Below are 26,178 nucleotides of genomic sequence, written 5' to 3'. Positions count from 1 at the left end.
GCATCTGATGACCTGACCTCCACAATCCCCCGATCTCAACCCAATCGAGAAGGTTTGAGAAGAGTTGGACGGCAGAGTGAAGGAAAAGCAGCCAACAAGCGCTCAGTATATGTAGGAACTCCTTCAAAACTGTTGGAAAATCATTCCTCATTAAGTTTTTTAACACATTTTTGGTTACTACATGATTCCATATATGTAGTTTTTATGAATCCACTATTAATGTATAATGTAGAAAATAGTAAAAAATTAAGAAAAGACTTTGACTGAGTAGGTGTGTCCAAACCTTTGACTGGTACTGTGCATATATTTTTATAATATATTTTCCTTTATTGTGTTTCATTAACCCTACCACCCCTCCCCTAATTGGAGTAAACTAATGAACAACAACACGTAGGCTTCTTCTTCCAGCTGTTACATGATATATACATTGTTTTTAGTGCTGCCCTTCCTCTACCTTTAACCTCTCCCATCTATTTCTGATGTCCATCCAGTTCTATTTGCCATATATTTTTAACTGTGCTGTTTCACAAATGTTCTGAACCTATATACATTTTACAGACACAGTATATTTTGTTCTCTTGTTGTTATTAGTCCCAACCTTCAGCTCCATTCAATCCCTCCCATCTCCCTTTAACACCATCCATATTGGATTTCTGTTTGCCATTTTTTTTCAACTGTGCTGTGATGTTTCATGAAATTTCTGAACCTTTCTATTCTCATAGTTTCTACAGATTGTAAATTAAATGCATTTTTTGGCTATAACTATTATATTATTGAGCGATTTGACTATGACTTTTCAAATCACCAAGTTATTGCTAATTCTTCAGCCATTCCTGGACATGTGACCAAAACAAGATCCACAGACAGTTCCTTAGACTTCATGGTATAGTTTCTGCTCTGACATGCACTGTCGACTGTGCGACCTTATATAGACATGTCCAAACAATTGAATTGGCCGGAAGTGCCCTCCAGTCAAGTTGTAGTGACATCTCAAGGATGATCAAAGGAAATTGGATGCACCTGAGCTCAATTTGGAGTTTCATAGCAAAGGTGTGTGAATACATATGTAAATGAGCTGTTTTGGAATTTCACTTTCAAAAAATGTGCTAAAATATTTTCAAATTGGGCTATTGTGTGTAGATGGGTGATTTTAATATTTTAATTAAATTTTCTAAATGTAGAGTAAGTCTAGGGGTATGGATGCTTTCTGAAGGCACTGTAGGCCTATAGGGCTCTGGTTAAAAGTTCTGCACTATATAGGGAATAGAATGCCATTTGGGACATAACCATAGAGAGATGCTCATCGCTATCCCTTTAAAAATGGATGAATAAATAGAAAGCGTCATGAACAAGTGAGGTAGATGTAACGTTGTGCTCTGGGATATGTTCCCCTCCATCACTCCATGTGATGATTTCTACGGAAAGGAGGCAAGGAGCCGTTGTGCATTGTAGCACAGATGAACGTTAACGCGTTGCTGTCATTGCTGATGGCGATGCTAAAGTCTTTGACGAAGGGAGACACGTTAGACCTCTTTCTGCCTTCGTTCTCTTTTGATTGGCGGGTAGAAGAAGAGCGTTATGTGACACATTAGGGTGGGTGTGTGGGCGGGTGCACATGTACACAATGTGTGTTATTAACAGTGGCTGTATACGTTTAAGTATGATGTGCACGTATGTTTTGTGAGCAGGCAAAAGTGCTATAGGGCGTCATTAAATGTTCATTACGATTAGGGAAAACGATGCCTCTGTGCCTCCTGTTAGTTTGATTAAATAGGATGCTTGTCAAGGTAGTCTTTATTGATGGAGTAGCCCCACAGCAGTAGACGGATACCTAGGGATCTTAAAAACACTTAAACACACTGTTTGTTGGAGAGAATAAAGCCTTGAAACTGTTTTTTTTTACCACTAGAAAGAAAAAAAAGATATTTACTCAAATAGCGGGATACTTTTGTTTGTTGTTGAATGCCACTGAATGTGTTTCACTGCTGATTTGTAATTCTTACCCTTTAATCAAGGACTTATTTAGACCTGGGACACCAGGTGGGTGTTAATTATCAGGTAGAACAGAAAAGCAGCAGTAGTCCAGACCTCTGGACCTCCAGGCTGGATATAAATACCACTACCATAGGCTTACACATTGTCAATGTAACATGCTTCACACTTACACAAAAGCCCCTGTACTACTTCATTTACTTTTTAAGGTATTTTCGAACTTTATGGAACAGAGAGAGAGAGGATGGCAGTGGGAAACGATGCAGAGAGATTGTGTCAAATGGTAGTAGGTTGTCACTGTAGACAGTTGTGCCAGAGGCAGCAGCATTACCGCTAGACCAGCCAGGCCACACAAAGGACCCTGTTTTCATCCTGTATTATCCCCCTTTATTGTAGGATGGTATCAGCATCGTCGATCATGCTTGTCACTTTTGCTGCACTTAACTATTTGTAGACGAGCAAACGCCTGTTTCATGATTGCATTTGGAATGGATTGCCGCATCAGAGTGGATATGGGAACTAACCTCTATTCTCCAGAGAGCTAGGTTTCCCTAGGGTTCTACCTCCTATATCCTGGGGCCCACTAAGACACAAGATAATGGCCACAGAGGTGAGAGTTAAAGGGACAGCTCCCTTTATAAGAGGAAGTGTGTGTTATTGTTGTCTTCCTCTGTGTGTGTGTGTGTGTGTGTGTGTGTGTGTGTGTGTGTGTGTGTGTGTGTGTGTGTGTGTGTGTGTGTGTGTGTGTGTGTGTGTGTGTGTGTGTGTGTGTGTGGTCATTGATTTGCCTGCCCTCTCCCACTGTTTGCTGGAGTGTTATGAGGCCTGACCTTTCCATCCTGGCCCTAACCATTTACAGCTAAGCTTAGACCACACAGTCATAAGATGCTTGTTTATAAATGCAATCAGGGAGAGCAGGGGAGGGAGGAGAGTGGAGGTGGGCTTTAGCTGAAATGATTGATGAGCATATCATGGGGGATTGTAATGATGTAGGGGGGTGTGTTTGTTTGTGTGTGTGTGGTGGGGGTAGGGGTGTGTGTTTGTAGATCTGCCTACGGTGTGTTTGCCTTTGTGATAGCTAAGGTGTAAGTGGGGGGGGAGGGGCTGTGTGTAGAATCAAACCCTTAACCCAAGACCTCAGGGAAACAAAATCATAAGACAATCTTTAATGTGTGTCTGTGCTTGTGGTGTACAGGTCAGCTGTTTGGTCACCCACACCTGCAATTACTAATAACCCATCCATAACTGCCCGACTTTGTGATGATTTGTTGTCGGGGTGCAGGATTTTCTTTTGCCTAAATGTTTCTGCTTATAATTTCCGCCATTTTGGTAGACTATTTGTTCGTCAACTTGTCTATAATTAGATACATGCAGCATATCTTCTGTGATTATGTTGCCCTAGAAGATTAAATAAACCCTTGCTCACCAGAATGTCATAAATCGACAATATTCAACAAAATCGACAAAAGCTTTGACAAAGGCCTTGAGGACAATACGTAAAGCTTAATAAAGAACAGTAAAACTGATAAGAGCAGTGTGGGTTTGTGTTTCCTAAAACGATAGAATGAAATTAATGCTTCAATCTTCACAGAAAGAAAATATAAACGCAACATGTAAAGTGTTGGTCCCATGTTTCTTGAACTAAAATAAAAGATCCCAGAAACTTTCCATACCCACAAATATTTCTTTCAAATGTTGTGTACAAATTTGTTTTTATCCCTGTTGGTGAACATTTCTCATTTGCCAAGATAATCCATCCACCTGACAGGTGTGGCATATCAAGAAGCTAATTAAACAACATGATAATTACACAGGTGCACCTTGTGCTGGGGACAATGTCAATCTAAAATGTGCAGTTTTGTCACTCAACACATTTCCACAGATTTCTCAAGTTTGAGGGAGTGCACAATTGGCATGCTGACTGCCGGGAATGTCCACCAGAGCTGTTGCCATGTTCATTTTTTCTACCATAAGCCAAGCATCGTTTTAGAAAATGTGGCAGGACAACCAACAGGTCTCAAATGCAGACCATGTGTATTGGGTCGTGTTGGCAAGGGGTTTGCTGATGTCAACGTTGTGAACAGAGTGCCCCATGGTGGCAGTGTGGTTATGGTATCGGCAGGCAAAAGCTACGGACAACAAACACAATTGCATTTTATCGATGGCGATTTGAATGCACAGAAATACCGTGAGGAGATCCTGAGGCCCATTGTAAGGCCTTTTTTTTAAGTATCTGTGACCAACAAATGCATATCTGCTTTCCCAGTCATGTGACATTTTTATTTATTTTTTATTTATCTGTTATTTTACCAGGTAAGTTGACTGAGAACACATTCTCTTTTACAGCAATGACCTGGGGAATAGTTACAGGGGAGAGGAGGGGGATGATTGAGCCAATTGTAAACTGGGGATTAATTAGGTGACCGTGATGGTTTGAGGGCCAGATTGGGAATTTAGCCAGGACACCGGGGTTAACACCCCTACTCTTACGATAAGTGCCATGGGATCTTTAATGACCTCAGAGAGTCAGGACACCTATTTAATGTCCCATCCGAAAGACGGCACCCTACACAGGGCAGTGTCCCCAATCACTGCCCTGGGGCATTGGGATATGTTTTAGACCAGAGGAAAGAGTGCCTCTTACTGGCCCTCCAACACCACTTCCAGCAGCATCTGGTCTCCCATCCAGGGACTGACTAGGACCAACCAAATCCATAGATTAGGGCTTTTTTTGTTTGGACAGATTTCGTCATATGAACTGTAACTCAGTCAAATCTTTGATATTTTAGCATGTTGCGTTTTATATTTTTGTTCAGTATAGTTGACATCAGTAAAGTTTTCTGTCATCTCTGCTTCTTTTGCGGAGCAAACATTACTGGCCCTCCCTTATCTTTATTTTAAACTCTCCATTTCGCAGCTTTTCTTTTATTGAAAAACACCGACATTGTCCTTTTTGCCTCTGTAGATTGACATGCACTTTTTCTGCCCATTCCCAAAAGCATTTGGCGATTAGCGTGTAGGCTGTTTGGCATGCGTACACTTAGGCCCTTAAGCTTATAGGCTTACACACTAATGCCAGATAGCCTAAAAATAATGAAACATCAATGTAACCTATAAATAAATAAACAAACTATACATTTCTACATTTTTGTATGTATTGTTTTCTCTTTATTCAACCCACCTGGCACCCGCCTGACCTTCATCCACACAATATTTCATGACTCTAAACCCGACTTCCCCACAGATATAACCACAGGGACTGCGGGTTGAACCCAAACATCACTAATCCGCTTCGCGGGGAGACAAAGAAAAACAATGTCATATTTACGACACCATTGTCTTCCTCCTCCCCCTCCTGGAATCACACAGCTACAATTCTGTTATTGACTTGTTATGCAGAAATGCTTGGTATGTACACATACACATTTTAAATACTTTTTTGAATCCACAAGTCACATTACATCATAAATGATTTTTAAAGGTTGTTGATGCAAGGACACTTAATGAAACAAAAAGCACCTTCTCCTCCACACAGCTAGGCTCCTCCGTAATGGCTGAAACACAGTAGTACCTTCTCCTCCTCACAGCTAGGCTCCCCCATAACGGCTGAAACACAGTAGTACCTTCTCCTCACAGCTAGGCTCCCCCATAACGGCTGAAACACAGTAGTACCTTCTCCTCCACACAGCTAGGCTCCCCCATAACAGCTGCAACACAGCAGTACCTTCTCCTCCACACAGCTAGTCTCCTCCATAATGGCTGAAACACAGCAGTACATTCTCCTCCACACAGCTAGTCTCCTCCATAACGGCTGAAACACAGCAGTACTTTCTCCACACAGCTAGTCTCCTCCATAACGGCTGAAACACCTTCTCCTCCACACAGCTAGTCTCCTCCATAACGGCTGAAACACAGCAGTACCTTCTCCTCCACACAGATAGTCTCCTCCATAACGGCTGAAACACCTTCTCCTCCACACAGCTAGCCTCCTGCATTAGGGTACCTAGTCAGTTGTTATGCACCACTCTTAGGCAGGCCTGCAATCTGAAGGCCATGTACCCTAAGTCTTTGTATGAACGGCAACCATTAACAACATCTACAACAGACTCCATTACATTTAACTCAGAGTGTAAAATACAGAAGGGATCATGGTTTTCAGGGTACCAGAGTATAAGGTTGTATTTTGTTGGTAGAACTTGCAGCCTCACCTTAACAGTAAAGGTGAGCATGTCCTCACCAGTGGAAACATTCTGGTACATGGAATGGGAGACAAAGTGGTCAGCCCAGTGCAGAGCACCAAGTTTCCTCTGCAGCCTCAGGCCAGTCCAGTGCTGCTGTAGCTTCATCCATCTGATACCGAGGAGTGTAGTCCTCGATTTAGGATGAGATGGTCCATCATGGGTGACAGAAGCCTCCACAACAACACAAGGGGTCTGCAACAACTGTATCAGAGGCAGTCGCGCACATACAGTCACACACACAGCTGGAAATGGATGCCTGTGTACTTAGCTGTGGGAGTTCCTAGCTGTGGGAGTCTGCCAGCTCCTCAGTAGAAACTGAGCCTGCACAACCAAGCCACACATGCCAGATCCAATTGATCCAGTTTGAACTATCTCCTCCTAAACTGATACTGGAGATAGGAACGATTGAGTGTTTTTGCGCTGACCCTGAAATAAATTAGCCTCTCAGACATAAATGTAGTGTGACTGAATAAACAAAGAAAATACATTGCTCAGAATCTATTTTTTTCTCTTTCTCTATCCCTATTCCATTTTGAAGGCTGTTATTTCTCCCGCAACTTTTTTCTCTCGGTTTACTGATTCTCTTTCTTTCATCTCTCTTGCTACAGAATCGTCATCGTCTGTGATCGTTTTTATGGATACCACGACAACGCGGACTACAACGCGCCCGGCGACGGTTTCCATGACGACCACGCCAACAACCAGCTCCACCACAACCACCAGGGCCTCTGCGACGACCCCCGTTGCCCAGCGACCGCGCACCACCTCGACTACTCTGCCGCCGCCATTGCCGCCAGCAGAGGGCAATATCCCAGAGGGCAACACAAGGTCGTCCCCGTCCTCCAAGCTCCCCAACGTCGGCATTGAGTACTGTAACCCCATGATCATGTCAGACGTGTCCTGGCCCAAGACCAGACAGGGACTGGTGGCCAGGCAACCATGCCCAACTGGAACAATAGGTAATGGGTTTGTTCTACTTAATACTGTGGTTAGCCTGCAGCAAGATGGCATTTATTGTCATGAATCTTGACCTGGAGGCGTCTCTGCAGAATGGTGACTAGCTAGCACACCCACAAAGTTGTAAAATCAATCTAACCTTAACCAGAATGCTAGCCCTAATGCTTAACTCTAACCTTAAGTTAAGACCAAAATGTCATTTTTTGTTTTCATTCATTTTTATGATATAGCCAATTTTGACTTTGCCCATCTAGCGGAAATCGCTCAGTTCTGCCTCCAGGACAAGATTCATGACAATAAACGTCAACCTGCTACCCTGCGTCTGAAATTACATATTCACTGTGACCTGGTAAAAGTACATAGACCACTATAGGCCTAGGCCATGGTCGTGTACAGTTGGTAGTTGTCAAATATAGCAACTCACTATCCGGGGTTGAATTATCTGACAGTGCAACAAACATGTCAGTTTAATTGTCATATGTGTTGCATATGTTTACGTGAATTATGACATCAAACAACTGCTTAAAGCACTGTGTAGTACAGGCAACGTATGTCTGAAGTATCGCCAACATGGATTAGTTATCCCTGCGGGAATCAAACCCACAACCTTTCTATCGCCATGCTTTTACCAACTGAACCCACTGTATGGAATATTGAACATTATGGATAAGGATGCCAATGGCCATGAGTCTGGCCCTCAGAGACAAACCAGAATCCTCTGCGCGCTCCTGAATTGGCCCCCCAGGAATGAAGCTGATGATAAAAGACAGAGCTTTCCCCTTAAATCTGATCTTTCTCACTGGGGGTGAATTTCCAAACGTAGTCATGCAGTTAACTCAATTAATCCTGAACCCCCCAACCCCCCTCCTTCAGTTTCCCCGTAATTTGTCGTCAAACACATTCTGCCGTTGATTTTCTCAACTCTGTACGGCTACCAATATTCAACTCATTCTGAAAGCATATTGAAGTGTGACGTTTGGCTCGCCTGAATGTTTCCCTGAATGTTTTCCTGAAGGTTATTTACAGGAATGTTCTGTTGTTTGTATGTATCCTCCCATGCCTTATGTTCGACTCGCTGAGAGTAGAGAAGCTAAAGATGGCAACGGTACAGGACGTATGGAACCAAGACGAGGAATCCTCCCCTACGCTTCTTCAATCCCAGGAAACAAATTAATTAACACTAAAGTGTTATTGTGTGTGTGCTCTTTAACCTCTTGATGCTACCCATCCCGGATCCGGGATCGTGACTACGGCTCAAGCTCATTAGCATAACGCAAAATGTGAAAAATATTCTTAGACATATTTAACCTCCACACCTACACAAGTCCAATAGCTCAAATGAAAGATAAACACCTTGTTCATCTACCCAGCAAGTCAGATTTCTAAAATGTTTTACGGCGAAAACATAGCACACATTTATATTAGACCACCACCGAAACAAAATGCAAGCGGCGGCCATTTTGTCCCAGAAAATATAAAATTTAAAAGTAGGATTAAAAAATAAATAATTCACTAACCTTTTGAAAATCTTCATCAGATGACAGTAATATTACATGTTACACAGTACATTTTTTTTTTTCAATAATATGCCATTAATATCCATAAATCTCTGTTTACAATGACGACATTTCAAAAATGCTACTCAAAATGTCCGGAGAAATTATGATAGCTCGGACAGATAACGTCAGATAACAAGCAATAAACATGACTAAATATACATGTTCTACATATAGTTACAAAGATACACTTCTTCTTAATACAACCGCTGTGTTACATTTATTTTTAACGTTACAGAATTCGTTCACTAGTCTATGCTATGAGTCGGCGCTCAGATATTAGCAGTGTCTCCTCTACGTTTGGAGTCCACAGAAACCCAAAATAACCACATAAATATTCCCTTACCTTTGATGTTCTTCGATCAGAAGACGTAGAAGGAGTCATACTTACCCAATACATCGTTTGGTTTCAAGTTGTGCGTCTTTGTATTAGCATATGCTAACAGCTTCAGCTGAAATGCACCCAAAATAACTTCTGCTCCTTCTGGTCCCGCACTCTTGCGCAATCAAACTTCAAAATTACATATTATATGTTGACTAAACTGGTCAAACTAAGTGCAGAATCGAGCAAAATGATGTTTTTATCATGTAAAACAATGATCATCGCGAACAAACGAACCGGCTTCAACTGGTGTCTATTGGAAAAGAACGTTCCCCAAATCGGCCGCGCGCAATAGAGTGCATGTATGTGAGAGTGAACCGGGCATTTTCGCCCGCCAAAGGATGAGGGAGCGCGAAATTCAAACAATGAACGTGCCAATTGAAAGCAGACATCGCGCTGAACAAATACATACTGTTCCCAGATCGGTAGCTGCCTGGGAAGGGTGGGGGCGATGACGTCAAAGTTGACCCAACTTTTCTCTTGACAAGAGAGTTTGGGAGAAAGGCTGCCCTGAGAGTTCTGCTTTACATACAGACATAATTTAAACGGTTTTAGAAACTTTAGAGTGTTTTCTATTCAATAATTATTATTATATGCATATATTAGCAATTTTGGAAAAAATATTTTCAGTTTACTATGGGCACGCACTTCCTCCAACGGGGGCAGTATTGAGCCATAAGCTCAAGAGGTTAACGAGGACCAGGCGCTTACTGTAGTTCGTAAGGCGCCACGTCACTCGTTTCTTCGTCTCCTCCTGTGCCAACTGGTATCAGCTCAGGTCAAAATGAATGGATACCAACATATTAAGATCCAAGAAGGTCAAGCGCCTCTGATGTTAAGTGAAATAGTTTTGAAGTCAATAGTAAGCATTGATCTACATGGAGAGAGTGATATCAAAGAGAGATGGAAGAAATGCATGTGAATGTTGCCATTAGAATCCGTATCAATGTATTAGAAGATTTGTGTTGTAACATGGCGCCCACGTTGGCAAGGGTGTCAGTGGTTGTGTCCCAGTGCTGCTCAGGGCCCGTATTCACAAAGTATCAACATTGAAGTGCTGAAATAGGGTCAGTTTTGCTGTTTAGATCATAATGAATAAGATTATATGGAAAGGAGTGGGTCCTGATCCTAGATCAGCGCTACTATTTTTAAGATACTTTTTGATCACAAGCCCAGAAGTATTGCAACCAGGTTTGGGGACGGTCTTGTCTCTCGCCGCCTTTTCATCATTACCTGGCGACACCAGTCCCCGCGGCGTGGCCTCACGAACGCCTCTGGCGTACGGCACAACAAGAGGGACACACAACCACCGAAGTAGAGGATGGCTTTGAGTTTCCTCACAGGCTGTCTTTGAAAGTTCCTTGAATCCCTACCATATCTCTTTCTCTCCAACATTCTCTCCCTCTCTCCATCTTTTCTGTCTTTTTCTCCCTCTGTCTCTCTCACTCTATTGTTGTCTCTCCATCTTTATCTCTCACTCTGTCAGGTTGAGGCCTATCTGATAAACCCATCAAACGTTAGGAAGTCCAAGGAGGACTGGGAAGGAAATTGTGTGTCAGTCAAAGTTGATATCAGTTAATGTTAGCAGTCTGTCTCCCCCTCCTCTCTATATCACATGGACATGTACCAATTGGAGACTAGTGTTTTTCTTCCCCAGTCATGGAGTTGATAGTTTAAGAAAAATACCCAATTGCAGTTTATACACAGATTGAATATAAACACTATCAATGGCATAGCCCACATGGACTTGTCCTGTTTTCCTCTATCTGTACCCCTTTAAAATGCTGTGCATCCCAAATGGCACCCTATTCCCTTCATAGTGCACTACTTTTGACTAGGGCCCATAGGGGAGTGTGAGTTTATATAGACGCAATCACCGCTTATACGCAGAGTTAGTAAAAGCACTGGCGTAGTCCCATTTTTAACGGACCCTTTTTCAGAAGCCCTGTGTGACCCAAAGGCCACACACACACACACGTCGCTCCACATCCCCGTCAGTACCAGTCGTCTCCCTCAGGCAGCATTAATTGACCTTTCGTAACGAACTCCAGGATTTCCGACTTAATTGGAACACAGTTTGGTGTATTTTTGCCAGGGGTTCAACTGTCGCACCCGTTTAACACACGCGGAGGTGCGCTGACTCTTAATTACTAGATTCACACACTATCCAATATACCTCTGTAGGCCCTGAAGTGCTACCACAAAAATAAATGACTTAATTTGACACATAGATGACTTAATTTAACATGTAGATGACTTAATTTAACATGTAGATGATTTAATTTAATGTGTAGATGATAAAACCAGTCGATTACATTCATTTTTAACATCCCCAAATATATGTATTTTAACATTAAGTTGAATTGGTTTTAAGGACATGGTAGTTTGATTGGGAAATTGATATTTCGGGGGCAAAGTCGTGACATGCACATTCATACGGACAAACACCAACAGATTGTATGAGGATGAATAATTAAAATACAGACAAAGCAGTTGCGAGAAACAGTCATTTCGAAGCACGTGTCTCACAGTGGAATCGTTTTTTTTTACCCTGGGGGACTGTTGGGTAACTGAAGCATGGTCTTCAGATTAGTGTTGAACCCCAATTCTGCCCTCAACTCTCCCCCTCCAGACATACGTTCAGGGGACCAACCTTTTGTTTTCTTACCAACATGGTAATTGTCATTGGTAGCATAGCGTTAATCTCCAGGGATAGCTTTGATATATGCTCTATTGCCTCTAACTCTGAGTGTTGTTTTCTTCCACAGGCGTGGCCATGTATCTGTGTATGGGGCCCGAAGGATACTGGGACCCCCAAGGGCCCGACCTCAGCAACTGTACGTCCCCGTGGGTCAATGTCATCACCCAGAAGGTAATGAGTCCCTACTTACAGACGCACGCACACTCGCGCATTGACACACACTTCGCGCTTGGCAATTCACACTTGTTCACTTGGCAACAATGGAAACTTCTTCGACCAAGGGGATACGACGCCCATCCTCCCATCCTCTAGGACAGGGCCACTGTGTTCCACTGGTTTTCTTTGTCGCTGCTGAGAAGAACATAGTCAATTAATGTCCACTCACTATAGACCCAAGAACCACAGTTGAAAGCAGATGTCTTAGAACACTTTCCTCCCTACTGCATTGAGTTCACAATGTTGGCCAATACACCCACTACCCAATTGTGCCATTTTCTTTAGGCCCAGAGGGGTCTATCTCATTTCCCGGACAAGAGTTACTCAAAGAGCTCCACGCATTCTGTGTTTAAATCTATAATGGAGAGGCACTCACAGAATATGTGGTTATTGCAGCTACAGCAGTAGCACTAGTAGTACTAGTAGCATCACTATCCCTGTTTATGAAATGCATCGGATCTCAAAAAACTCGCAGGAGCCTGAGGCATGCGGGCAATAACACTTATAATCCACTCCAGAGCGGCAAATCGCAGCCCCTTAACCAAACAGTGCTTTGTGGATATGGATTCACAGGTGGCTGAGGTAAAGAGAGAGAGGGTGGTAAAGAGGGAGAGAGAGAGGGTGGTAAAGAGGGAGAGAGAGAGAGAGGGAGGTAAAGAGGGAGAGAGAGAGGGAGGTGAAGAGGGAGAGGGAGAGAGCGAGGGAGGTAGAGAGAGAGCGAGAGGTAAAGAGAGAGCGAGAGGTAAAGAGAGAGCGAGAGGTGTAGAGAGAGAGCGAGAGGTGTAGAGAGAGAGCGAGAGGTGTAGAGAGAGAGCGAGAGGTGTAGAGAGAGAGCGAGAGGTGTAGAGAGAGAGCGAGAGGTAAAAGAGAGCGAGCGAGAGTAAAGAGTAAGAGGTAAAGAGAGAGAGCGAGAGGTAAAAAGAGAGCGAGAGGTAAAGAGAGAGAGCGAGAGGTAAAGAGAGAGCGAGAGGTAAAGAGAGAGAGCGAGAGGTAAAGAGAGAGAGCGAGAGGTAAAGAGAGAGAGCGAGAGGTAAAAGAGAGAGCGAGAGGTAAAGAGAGAGAGCGAGAGGTAAAGAGAGAGAGCGAGAGGTAAAAGAGAGAGAGAGAAAGAGAGCGAGAGGGGTAAAGAGAGAGAGCGAGAGGGGTAAAGAGAGAGAGAGAGAGAGCGAGAGGTAAAAAGAGAGAGAGAGCGAGAGGTAAAGAGAGAGAGAGCGAGAGGTAAAGAGAGAGAGAGAGCGAGAGGTAAAGAGAGAGAGAGAGCGAGAGGTAAAAGAGAGAGAGAGCGAGAGGTAAAGAGAGAGAGAGAGCGAGAGGTAAAGAGAGAGAGAGAGCGAGAGGTAAAGAAAGAGAGAGAGCGAGAGGTAAAGAGAGAGAGAGAGCGAGAGGTAAAAAAGAGAGAGAGAGCGAGAGGTAAAGAGAGAGAGAGCGAGCGGTAAAGAGAGAGGGAGCGAGAGGTAAAGAGAGAGAGGGAGAGAGGGAGGTAGGTAAAGAAGGGAGAGAGGTAAATAGAGAGGGAGGTAAAGAGAGGGAGAGAGGGAGGTAAATGGAGAGGGAGGTAAAGAGAGGGAGAGGGAGGGAGGTAAAGAGAGAGGGAGGTAAAGAGAGAGAGGGAGGTAAAGCTAGAGAGGGAGGTAGAGAGGGAGGTAAAGAGAGAGTGAAAGGGAGTCAGAGAGGGAGGTAAAGAGAGGGAGAGGGAGGGAGGTAAAGAGAGAGGGAGGTAAAGAGAGAGGGAGGTAAAGAGAGAGCGAGAGGTAAAGAGAGAGAGAGCGAGAGGTAAAGAGAGAGAGAGAGCGAGAGGTAAAGAGAGAGAGAGAGCGAGAGGTAAAGAGAGAGAGAGAGCGAGAGGTAAAGAGAGAGAGAGAGCGAGAGGTAAAGAGAGAGAGAGAGCGAGAGGTAAAGAGAGAGAGAGAGCGAGAGGTAAAAGAGAGAGAGAGCGAGAGGTAAAGAGAGAGAGAGAGCGAGAGGTAAAGAGAGAGAGCGAGAGGTAGAGAGCGAGCGGTAAAGAGAGAGGGAGCGAGAGGTAAAGAGAGAGAGGGAGAGAGGGAGGTAGGTAAAGAAGGGAGAGAGGTAAATAGAGAGGGAGGTAAAGAGAGGGAGAGAGGGAGGTAAATGGAGAGGGAGGTAAAGAGAGGGAGAGGGAGGGAGGTAAAGAGAGAGGGAGGTAAAGAGAGAGAGGGAGGTAAAGCTAGAGAGGGAGGTAGAGAGGGAGGTAAAGAGAGAGTGAAAGGGAGGTAGAGATGGAGGTAAAGAGAGATGGAGGAAAAGAGGTGGATAAAGAGAGTAGGAGGGAGGTTGAGAGAGAGAGGTAGGGAGAGAGGGAGGAAAAGAGAGAGAGGGAGGTAGGGAGGTAAAGAGAGAGAGAGGGAGGTAAAGAGAGGGAGGTAAAGATAAGGAGAGGGAGGTAGAGCGAGAGAGGTAGGGAGAGGGAGGTAGAGAGGTAAAGAGAGAGAGATGGGGATGTAAAGAGGGAGGTAGAGAGAGGGAGATGGCGGTAAAGAGAGGGAGAGGGATGTAGAGAGAGAGATGTAAAGAGAGAGAGGGAGGTAGGGAGGTAAAGGGAGAGAGAGCGAGGTAGAGAGAGAGGTAAAGAGATAGAGGGGGAGGTAAAGAGAGGGAGGTAAAGAGAGAGAGAGGGAGGTAATGAGAGAGAGAGAGAGAGAGAGAGACAGCTAAAGAGAGAGAGAGGTAAAGAAAGGGAGAGAGAGGTAAAGAGAGAGCAAGAGAGAGGTAAAAAGAGGGAGGTATAGAAAGAGGTAGAGAGGGAGGTATAGAAAGAGGTAGAGAGGGAGGTATAGAAAGAGGTAGAGAGGGAGGTATAGAAAGAGGTAGAGAGGGAGGTATAGAAAGAGGTAGAGCGAGAGAGAGGGAGGTAGAGCGAGAGAGAGGGAGGTAGAGCGAGAGAGAGGGAGGTAGAGCGAGAGAGAGGGAGGTAGAGCGAGAGAGAGGGAGGTAGAGAGAGGGAGGTAGGTAAGAGAGAGGTTGGTATGGTAAGAGAGAGGTTGGTATGGTAAGAGAGAGGGATGTAAAAGAGAGAGAGAGGTAAAGAAAGATTGAGAGGGGGGTAGAGAGTGCGAGAGGTAAAGAGAGAGTGAGAGGTAAAGAGAGAGTGAGAGGTAAAGAGAGAGTGAGAGGTAAAGAGAGAGTGAGAGGTAAAGAGAGAGTGAGAGGTAAAGAGAGAGCAAGAGGGAGGTAAGGAAGAGTTAAAGAGAGAGAGAGAGTTAAAGAGAGAGAGAGTGTTAAAGAGAGAGCGACAGGGAGGTAGAGAGAGAGAGCGAGCGAGAGGGAGGTAGAGAGAGAGCGAGTGAGAGAGAGAGAGGGGGGTAGAGAGAGGTAGAGAGAGGGGTAGGTAGAGAGAGCGAGGGTGAGGAATAGAGAGTTAGAGCGGGGTAGAGAGAGAGGGGGAGGTATAGAGAGAGGGAGGGAGGGAGGGAGGGGGGAGGTAGAATGAGAGGGGTAGAGAGAGGGAGGGAGGGAGAAGTAGAGAGAGAGAGGGTAGAGAGGGAGGGGGAGGTAAAGAGCGAGAGGGAGGGGGAGGTAAAGAGCGAGAGAGAGGGGGAGGTAAAGAGCGAGAGAGAGAGGGGGAGGTAAAGAGCGAGAGAGAGAGGGGGAGGTAAAGAGCGAGAGAGAGAGGGGGAGGTAAAGAGTGAGAGGGGGTAAAAGTGAGAGGGGGAGGTAAAGAGTGAGAGGGGGAGGTAAAAGAGCAAGAGAGGGGGAGGTAAAGAGAGGGAGGGAGAGGTAAAAAGAGAGAGGGAGGTAAAGAGGGAATGGGCTGATGTTTTGGGTGTCAACTACAGCTCAGTTCCATTCTGTTGAAATCGATATGGAGATGATTCCACTCTTCTGTTCTATCCTCTACCATAATGTCGCTCTCTGTTTCCTGACTCAAATTCTTAGTCTATTATAGAATGCATCTCACACGCAAAGCAGCACAAAACTTGACACCTATACACTTTTCCCCTATGTACATATTTGGTGGGAGTGACTATCGGAATATGGATACATTTTTAACAAAAGTGTTATTAATCATTATTACGCAAATTAGGCATGAGCGATGTGCCTGTCATCCCTCGTTGTCGCTGTGGCGACAGGGAATTTAAATGAAGATCAACCTGTCAGGCGTCCCAGAATTCCGTCTGGCGGTAATTTTCACACCACTGTCCCTGGTTCTTCTCATTAATAGAAAGACGCAGAGAGATGAACTCTGAGAGAAAGAGACTGGAATGGAGGGAGAGAGGCTGAGAGAGAAGGAGTGATTGGGATAGAGATGGGGAGGCTGAGATAGCAGTGACAGACCTCACTTTTTCTTACTTTGGCCATAGCTGTTCTTGTTAAGATGGAGAGAGAAACCGAGAGGAAGAGAAGGGGGGGGGGGAAGAAGAAGAGAGCTTCTCTACACTCCACACACTGTCCACACAGGGTCGGGGTTCTCGAAGAAAGGCAAATTAAGCCGGTGTAATTGGATCTGCTAATAAACACAAGAGGCAATGATTGCAAGGGATGGCCAAGTAAATCATGTGAGACCCTTTGCCGTGGACACCGCAGTCTCTCCATAATGCTTCTATTCATTCCTTTTATAGTACACTACTTTTAACCAGAGCCCTACGAAATCTGTTCAAAAGTTGCACACTACATAGGGAATAGGGTGTCATTTGGGACATAGTGCCAGACTTTGACTCCTACAGTGCATTTGGAAAGTATTCAGACACTCAGCCTTATTCTGAAATTGATTTAAATGTATTTTTATGTCATCAATACACACACAATACCCCATAATGAGAAAGCAAAAACAGGTTTAAGAAATGTTAGAAAATGTATAGAAAAACCCCCCTGAAATATCACATTTACATAAGTATTCAGACCCTTTACTCAGTACTTTGTTGAATCACCTTTGGCAGCGATTATGGTCTTGAGTCTTCTTGGGTATGATGCTACAAGCTTGGTACACGTGTATTTTGGGAGTTTCTCCCATTGTTCTCTGCAGATCCTCTCAAGCTCTGTCAGGTTGAATGGGGAGCGTCGCTGTGGAGTTATTTTCAAGTCTCTCCAGAGATGTTTGATTGGGTTCAAGTCCGGGCTCTTGCTGGGCCACTCAAGGACATTCAGAGACTTGTCCCGAAGCCACTCCTGCATTGTCTTGGCTGTGTGCTTAGGGTTGTTGCCTTGTTAGAAGGTGAACTGTTGCCCCAGTCTGAGGTCATGAGTGCTCTGGAGCAGGTTTTCATCAAGAATTCTGTACTTTGCTCCGTTCATATTTCCCTCGACCCTGACTAGTCTCCCAGTCCCTGCCACTGAAAAACATCCCCACAGCATAATACCTCCATCACTGTTCTTCACCGTAGACATGGTCTAACTTTCCTCCATACGTGACACTTGGCATTCAGGCCAAAGAGTTCAATCTTGGTTTCATCAGACCTGAAAATCTTGTTTCTCATGGTCTGAGAGTCTTCAGGTGCCTTTTGGCAAACTCCAAGTGGGATGTCATGTGCCTTTTACTGAGGAGTGGCTTCCGTCTGGCCACTACCATAAAAGCATGATTGGTGGAGTGCTGCAGAGATGGTTGTCCTTCTGGAAGGTTCTCCCGTATCCACAGAGGAACTCAGGAGATCTGTAAGTGTGACTCGGGTTCTTGTTCACCTCCCTGACCAAGGCCCTTCTCCCCTGATTACTCAGTTTGGTCGGGAGGCCAGCTCTAGGAAGAGTCTTGGTGGTTCCAAACTTCTTCCATGTAAGAATGATGGAGGCCACTGTGTTCTTGGACTTTCAATGCTGCAGACATTTTTTGGTACCCTTCCCCAGATCTGTGCCTCAACACAATCCTGTCTCGGAACTCTACGGACAATTCCTTTGACCTCATGGCTTGGTTTTTGCCTTGACATGCACTGTCAACTGTGGGAACTTATATAGAAAGGTGTGTGCCTTTTTCAAAATGATGTTCAATCAATTGAGTTTACAACAGGTGTAGTCCAATCAAGTTGTAGAAACAGCTCAAGGATGATCAATGGAAACAGGATGCACCTGAGCTGAATTTAGTCTCATAGCAATGTGTGTGAATACTTATGAAACAAGGTATTTCATTTAAAAAACATTTTTTATACATTTGCAAAAAAAATCATTGCTTTGTCATTATGGGGTATTGTTTGTAGGTTAAGGATTTTTTAAAAATTGAATCCATTTTCAAATAAGGCTGTAACACAACAAAATGGCGAAAAAGCCAATGGGTGTGAATACTTTCCGAATGCACTGTGCTGTATGTATGAAATATCAGACTAAAGAAGTGCATCATCCGCGAACACAGCCGACTAAACACAGATGTCTGACTTGGTTAGACTCCTAAACATGGCCCAAAATATATGTAGCCCAAATGCTCTCTCTTGGTTTTCACTAAACCCGAGGCTAATCGAATGCAGGAAGCTATAAGCATTCTAAAAATAGAGGGACCTTAGGAAGAATAGCAGACCTTCGGAACCGTGCTCCAAATCAGATCCAACCTCACCTCTTCAATGTCCCTGTTGAATTTACTGTATATCCAGATTTTAAATGTTTTCAAACTGTGTTTAGCACTCTAATTTTGACCAGATTAAATGTTCTTTCTGAACCGTAGTCAAATCTCCTGCAAATGAAAACATTTCCCATTTGAATGGAACAGGTGTTATTCAATTAAATGTCTGGGTAGTAGAAACAAAGAAAGCGAAACACAAAGTTGTTTTTTTCGTAATCCAATTCAAGATAAATTAAAAGCACAGAAACACATTGCACTATGAAATGAGACTCCTCTAGACATCATTAGGCCTCTCTGCTTGGCAGATTTATATGTTGTAATTTAAAAACCAAGAGACACGACGACTACAAAGCGGTTGCTAGTTTGTGGGCAAATGGAGACTCTTCGGAGACAGTCTCATCCATGGCTTGAGGAGATGTTTTATTAAATTCTTTCCCTCAGAAAATGTAAATAGGTACTCTCTCCAACCAAGTGGCGTACATAGGGAATGATTCGTGGTTGTGCTTTGAAAACATTTGTTTCTCTTCCTCCGGAGTCTAAATAAAGAGCTGCTACATGCAATACAACAATAGACTGAGAGAGAAAGAGAAGGGGGGGATAAGTTGATTGGTATAAGCAATATGGTGTAACTTCCACCTAGTGAGGCAAGGTCGAGCTATTATCAGATTGATTACAAATGTCAAATCATCTCAGATCTCCACAGGTGCATAAGGGCGTGGGGTTTAGGGGATGATTTGGGATTGGGCCAGACAATCGGAGCTTGAGAGGGGGGATTATTGAGGATAGATGGAAAGCAGAAAAAAAAACATATTTCATACCTAAAGAGCGCCAAAGTGAAAGACTGGAATGATCAATGTTGTTTTTTTTTGCCAAAAGATCTCGCCGAAGCACAGTCACGACAATCACAGAAGTTCTCTAGACAAAATTCATTTCAAACAGGCGTCATCCTCTGTGTGTGACATGTCTTCCCCCTAAAGCTAGCAGCCATTAGTTTCACGCTGCCTATAGACTTTTAGGGGAGACTTGTCTCGATAGTTGACTTCATAATTGTTTCCTGATTGTTTCCTGCATTAATGTAAACATTTCCTCATTTCCTCCCTATTCAATTGCAGGCGATAGTGATATAATCAGGAAATCTGTACATGCTAAACATTATTTTCTAACTTCAAACATTTTGTATAATGCCGTTTGTCATGTTTGAAATGTGTATATTGAAAATAATAAGTTCAATGCAGAGTATGTGTTTAGATACAGGGAGACGGATGACTGTAGGATTGTATTTATTTATGATGTAATAGTGTTTGACTTTGTCACAAATTTGAGACTGGAATGGATTTGGTTCTAGCCACTTTAAATCAAATCAAATAGCATAAAATAGTATATATTTATACACTGGTCATTCAGCAACATTGAATGAAATATTGAATCCTCATATTATAGATTTGAACCAATCATATTACATACCGGCCTATTTTCTTCCCCTCGAGGACCCCGTTATTAAGCCAAATAGTGATAATTCTGCACAAAACCTCCAATTTAGACCAGGACAACTGGGTTCATGTTTGGCCAGCCCATCTGCATTTGCCCAAACTGCCCTATGGCCACTCCGTTGGTACTATAGCTACATAGCATGATAGTCAGTGGTTAATTGCATACTGTGTATGTGTTCAATGTGAATATGTGTCTGCCATCATGATTGGTTAAATATGTGTATGTTGTTTTTCCAGCTCAAAGCAGGAGAGACTGCAGCCATCATTGCCAGGGAGCTGTCGGAGCAAACTAAGAGTAACCTTCAGGCAGGGGACATCACCTACACAGTCAAGGCCATGGGTCAGCTTGTGGACCTACTTGACGTGCAGCTGAGGAACCTTACCCCTGGAGGCAAAGATAGTGCAGCCCGCAGCCTCAACAAGGTAGGTTTCTACCTCCAGTCTGGGAAAAGCAATGGCCGTGTCATTTCCTTTCCTCGTCTCCTTCCCTTCGGGACTCGTTGATTTGACAGATTGTGACAGGCGAGAGCAACATAAACAGTAGGGTTTCCAACCTTTCGCTTCGCCTATCCAGATTGTTCAGCTCAATGGTCCACCAAGGACACAGGATGAAGAAAGGAGGATATATATGAGAATTGATTCATAGCCGAAGGAAGAACTGACTTTATTCACCTTTCTTTGTTTCCTTCAATCTCTGAAACTTTCTTTTTCACCGGTGGAGGCCAGACAAGGATTTCATGCCAGTCAAACCTGAACTGTGGGCATTGTTTTAATGATCTGTACTCCGGCCACAGCACTGTCATACCAAATTATCTCCTGCATTATTTCTCGCATCTAGCGATCTGCCCGGCCCTCAAAAAAAAATCATAATCTACAAGCAGCCAAACGCAGGGGGATATCTTAAAGCCTCACCGCATAGGCTTTTCTGCTTTATATTAACAAAAGTCAGTTGGGGTTATAACTAATTATAACAGCAAACGCGTGGGTAGGATTATTCCAAAGTAGGTAGACTTTTTAAAGAGGTCATAGGGATATTCCAGGCACGTCTGAAGCGGTTCTCATGCCATGCTCGTTTCTTTCTAATGACAGAGGAAATGTATTAAACATAGCTGTTTTCTAAACCCAAGAGTGCCTGAGTTTTTTTGTAGCCCCAACCTAATGCAATTATTCCCAAATTCACAGTTGGGTACACATAGGGGCACTCAGGCAATGTGACGCAACCAATGGAAAAGCAAACATCAGTGAAATTCAAAATGTCAGCCGTTAATTTGTTTTAGCGGCTTCACTTGTAGTGGAACAATAACACCTGTTTCCCAATAGCTTTTTTTCACAGACTTTATTTAATTGCCGCATGCAGCCAGATGCCTCCATTGAGATTTAAGTGTCATTCCCTCCTTGGAGAGCGAGGCGATGGTGATAGCCAACGGGCTGAGGAGAAATCTGACGGCTTGCACTTCTGATCTCTTTATCTATGGCTTTTACGAGGTAGCCATCTTGAAAATAAAAAGTTAAGAACAGTTACAATTCAAACTACGTTTTATGGGAGAGGCTCCTTGATTTTTATTGTTATAATCTTGTCGTAAAACTGGAGCCAATGTTCTATGAATACACAGTATGTAAAAATAAACATTAGCCTAGACTACAGGGGCTGCAGGTAGCCTAGTGGTTAAGATTGTTGGGCAGGTAACCGAAAGGTTGTTGGTTTGAATCTCCGAGCCGACTAGGTAAAAACAAAATGCCAATGTGCCCTTGAGCACACCCTAATTGCTTCTGTAAATTTCTCTGGATAAGAGTGTCTGCTGAATGACAAAACATTTTCACATATTTTTTTATGATGATACCAAAAAAGATCATGTCTAGAACAAGGAAAGCTACTACTGGGAGAATATTATTTTTCCCATTTGATCATTATCTCTTAGGTAAATACACTAACTACCTGGTACACCAAGGACTTATGACAAATCTCCCCTAACACTCTCTCTATACTATTCAAGGTTGTCCTCTCCGCTCTGTCCTACATCCTTTCCCCTTTAATCCCGGCTGGCATAGCAGACCCTAGCGCTGGTGCTCCACCTCTCTCTCTCTCTCTCTCGCACGTGTGTTTACCTCTTGAGTTCAATCATTTTGACACAATCTGCTAAGAGCTAACAGAATTAAAGATCCCTTTGATAGTGAGCACAATGCTTCTCCGCCGGCAGACAAGGAGCTGATTGAGTTGGCATACACCAAGATCTGTGGCACTTTTATGATCAAAGTGTCATGCGAAAGGCACTAATGTGACCATTTCCAGGAACATGGGCTGACTGATGTGAAGGAGTGAGAGCTTTCCTTTATGAGGAAGACACCACCCATCACAGAAAACCAGGAGCGCATCAGCATTCCCTCTATGCTACGCGCTACAGCTAGGCTAGGCTAACAAAGTAGGCTTCTGTTTATTTAGTCTGTTCCCAGCCCAATGCTACGTGCTAGTCTAGCTAGCTGTCAGTACTCCAGTGCTAATTTGAAATCTCTACATACTGTATTGACCTGCTAACATCAGTCCCAGGTATGTGAAACGCCTTCAGGTTTAGCTTTACTCCTGCTGGGACAAGGGTTGCAAGTTAAATAGTTCTTCTTTAGTTCCTTTTTTCCCCTCCACTTACCCACAGGTAGAAGCAGTAACCTTGAAACTCCAACTTGAAAGCTGAACAATGTCTCAGCCACAATCCCCACTTGGGCTGTGTGGCTTGTTTCTGCTCTAATTGACTAAGATTCTTTGTGATGTTTTCTATGAGAGGGAATAATTAATGTGCATGCCGTTTTTCACACAGTTTATGTAAAATGAGAAAGTCTTAATTAGCCAAAGTCAAGAGGTGACTTTTTGTTATATATTTATTTTCTCTCTTTTCACACTTTATTTCATACTAATGGAACTTGTATGTTGTGTCAACCCTTTGCTAACGGTTATTTTTTCTGGTGGTTTGCAGCTGCAGAAAAGAGAGCGCTCTTGCCGGTTTTACGTGCAGGTATTTTGACTCTTATCTTTCACCCAGCTGCCTACCCTTCCCATCCGCCATGGTGCTGTGTTTTGGTGTAACCATGATTTGTGACTTGTTGCCCCACCATAATGTCATGCTTTGTGCTAATGATAGTCCTGGCTGTGAAGGCATTTGTTGCTCAATGTTGGGCCTGCCAAGTAAACTTTAATCTTGTAAAATTGTGTCTGAAAACTTGGATCTAAACATACCACTTTGGGCAGCAGGTAGCCTAGTGGTTAGAGTGTTGGGCCAGTAACCAAAAGGTTGTGAGATCAAATCCCCGAGCTGACAAGGTAAAAATATGTCGTTCTGCCCTTGAACAAGGCAGTTAACCGACTGTTCCTAGACCTGTATTGTAAATAAGAATTTGTTCTTAACTGACTTGCCTTGTTAAATAATAAAAAATAAAAAAATGTATCAGTGTGGATGCAACTATTGCTAGTTGCCATTTTTTTTAAATCCAAGTTGTTGCTCATCTCACTTTGTCTTAACCACATCCCAATGTCCTAATTCTCCCGCCAACCCCCACCCCTGCAACCAATTCACATAGCCACCGTTTCCCAGCATGTTTTGCTTGTTACTGCTGTCTTCATGCCTCTGTGTTTGTGTCGTGATGGTTTTTGATGGCAAAACAACACTCCAAAGAAGAAACTGTATAAATACTGTATGTAATGCATACTATATTATAAGATCCTCGGTTGGTCATGGTTGAATAGGTAATGGTCTACATATAAATGTCAAAACAAGATATCAGGTTTTTTGCTTGAAGGAAATGCCACGTATGTTTTCCCTGCTGGAGACGCCAACAAGACGACCGATTATACAATACGTTTAAGTTGTTTCCTTAGATGAAATAAAGGGAGCCATATATAATCATCTATAGCAATATACTTGTTCACAACACCACAATAACCTGATTATGTCATTCTAGCATATACTCACAGCTTTCACGTTGTTATAACCGTCAGTGGTTATGCACTCGCTCAAAGCCACCATCAAGTAATTTCATTTCAATGCCCCAAAGATTTTTTTTCCCCCCAGAAATGTAAATCCGACATCCACATTTTTGTGTAATAAGTAGATATGGTTAAGAGTCAAAAGTGACCTCATTTTAACCAAAGCAAGTCAAAACCCGCCGTCCACCAGTACTCCCCTGACAGGCAAGACTCACAGGGGGGGGTGTTATGACTCTTCATGATGCATAAAGCATGTGTGTCCCAATTTGTAGGGCCTCCACAGCTATTTCTTGAGCTCCAGTGTGGATTTGATGTCCCGGCTCGTCGGTAAAATGTCATCAAAATCTGTTCTACCTTAAGTGCTACCAGATGAGTTGACATGCGTGCTTCCCACCGCAGAAGGTTCCTATTGCTTACAGATGCTGTCCTACATTGTCTGTGGTAGTATCACATCTGTCAGGCAACATGAATTTGATTGTTTCAAACATTTTGTGGCATGTCTGAACTCACTTCAATACGTATGGGTTGTTTGATTGAGCATTTTCCAGTGGATGAAAGGGTGTGTGTGTACGACACAGACTATGGAGCATGTATAAGTGTGCACAGCATTTGAATATCAGTTGGCATTTTGCAAATTCTACATTTGAGTCATTTAGAGGATGCACTTATCAAATCAAAAATCGAATCAAATGTATTTACATAGCCCTTCATACATCAGCTGATATCTCAAAGTGCTGTACAGAAACCCAGCCTAAAACCCCCAAACAGAGCGACTCACAGTAGTGAGTGCATACATGTTTGTACTGGTCCCCCCATGGGAATCAAACCCACAACCCTGACGTTGCAAGCGCCATGCTCTACCTACAGAGCCACATGGGCCACTTACTGTTTTATATGCACTGACTAAGAAATCAATGAATTATGGATGCCTGTGGGTTTGTGTGTGTATGCACACAAGTGTCTACATGATTGTGTGTGTGTGTAGTACCAGTCAAAAGTTTGGACATGCCTACAAGGGTCTTTATTTGTACTATTTTCTACATTGTACAATAATGGTGAATACATCAAAACTATGAAATAACACATATGGAATCATGTCTTCACTATTTTTTCTACAATGTAGAACGTTTTTTTTTATTTAAAGAAACACCCTGGAATGAGTAGGTGTGTCCAAACTTTTGACTGGTAATTTACATGGGCAACAGTTGAACCGTGCACTGGCGTCGACTCGATACCTTCCCTGAGCCTGACAGTGTCAAACAAACGGGGATGGAATCTCATTCGACGAACCAGAATAATGGAACAACATCTGCTGGTCTTCTGTAAACGCAGACATCGATTGCGCTGTGTCATGGCTTTGAGGGACTTTCATTGATTAGGGAAATTGAGCAGTGTTTTCTCCAACTAGGCCCCTGGTGGTTCACGTAAGTGAGATTAGTGGAAGCATACAAAACAAACCAGGGCAGATGCCTTTCTGCCGCACCTGCCTGCACAGACCTAGACGCACGCACTTGAATGCATGCACACAAATAGACAGGCACACACACATCCTCTGTTTTGGTACTGGGCTGAGCACGCCATGCACAATCATTGCTGGCAATGAGATAGAGGCATTATGTTAAACACAGTCTTCTCAGGGTCAAAAATACCTTGAAAAATCAAACAGATTATAGCAGTGCGAGGATGGGCTTAGGTGAATTGACTGCCAGTGCACGTCGGAGGGCGTGGATGTTATTAAGATTGGTGATCAGGTATGCAGTCCTCACCGCTCGTTAGCCCCCTAATTGCTGGTTAGGAGGATGGAGCAGGTGTTTGCTCTCTAATGGAGATGAGAGGAGCCTGGTTCACCATCTTGATTTAGGGAATCCATCTTGTTTTATGTGGGGTGCTTGACAAAGCCATTTGCATGCCACCGGATCTACCCGAGACCATTATGGAAAAACATCTTAGGAAGAGATTTGAGGTTGTCAGTAGTAGGCCAATATTTATAGATAATTCAACATGTCATGTTCTAGAAACACCTTAGTTGAAAGTGTTGAGAATATTGGGTCCCACGTTAAGCTAAACATGTATTTTTAAAGCTTAATGAAGCCTACATAAACCCTTCATAAGGTCTATGTGGATGCGTGAGGAATTCTTGTATTCAGTGACTCTTATATACTGTAAATAGC

The 26,178-nt window shown here is 43.4% G+C and overlaps 1 protein-coding gene across 12 annotated transcripts in view; it reads left to right on the top strand.

The window, feature by feature from the left end:
• The window catches only part of LOC112232768 (adhesion G protein-coupled receptor L3-like), a 328,717-nt gene that overhangs the window by 208,051 nt on the left and 94,488 nt on the right, over nucleotides 1-26,178 (top strand). For 9 of the 12 annotated variants that reach the window (XM_042298322.1, XM_042298314.1, XM_042298318.1 and 6 more), the window contains 4 exons: nucleotides 6,842-7,192; nucleotides 11,897-12,000; nucleotides 20,272-20,457; nucleotides 23,001-23,039. In XM_042298322.1, coding sequence (XP_042154256.1) covers nucleotides 6,842-7,192; nucleotides 11,897-12,000; nucleotides 20,272-20,457; nucleotides 23,001-23,039 — 680 coding nt within the window. The remainder of the gene's footprint in view (nucleotides 1-6,841; nucleotides 7,193-11,896; nucleotides 12,001-20,271; nucleotides 20,458-23,000; nucleotides 23,040-26,178) is intronic. The other 3 variants (XM_042298323.1, XM_042298319.1, XM_042298316.1) reach the window with 1 other exon arrangement.

This window comes from Oncorhynchus tshawytscha, linkage group LG15 (genome assembly GCF_018296145.1).
Source record: "Oncorhynchus tshawytscha isolate Ot180627B linkage group LG15, Otsh_v2.0, whole genome shotgun sequence".
Classification (NCBI taxonomy): Eukaryota; Metazoa; Chordata; class Actinopteri; order Salmoniformes; family Salmonidae; genus Oncorhynchus; species Oncorhynchus tshawytscha.
The sequence above is the reverse complement of the archived record's forward strand: the minus strand, read 5'-3'. Positions and strand labels throughout refer to the sequence as shown.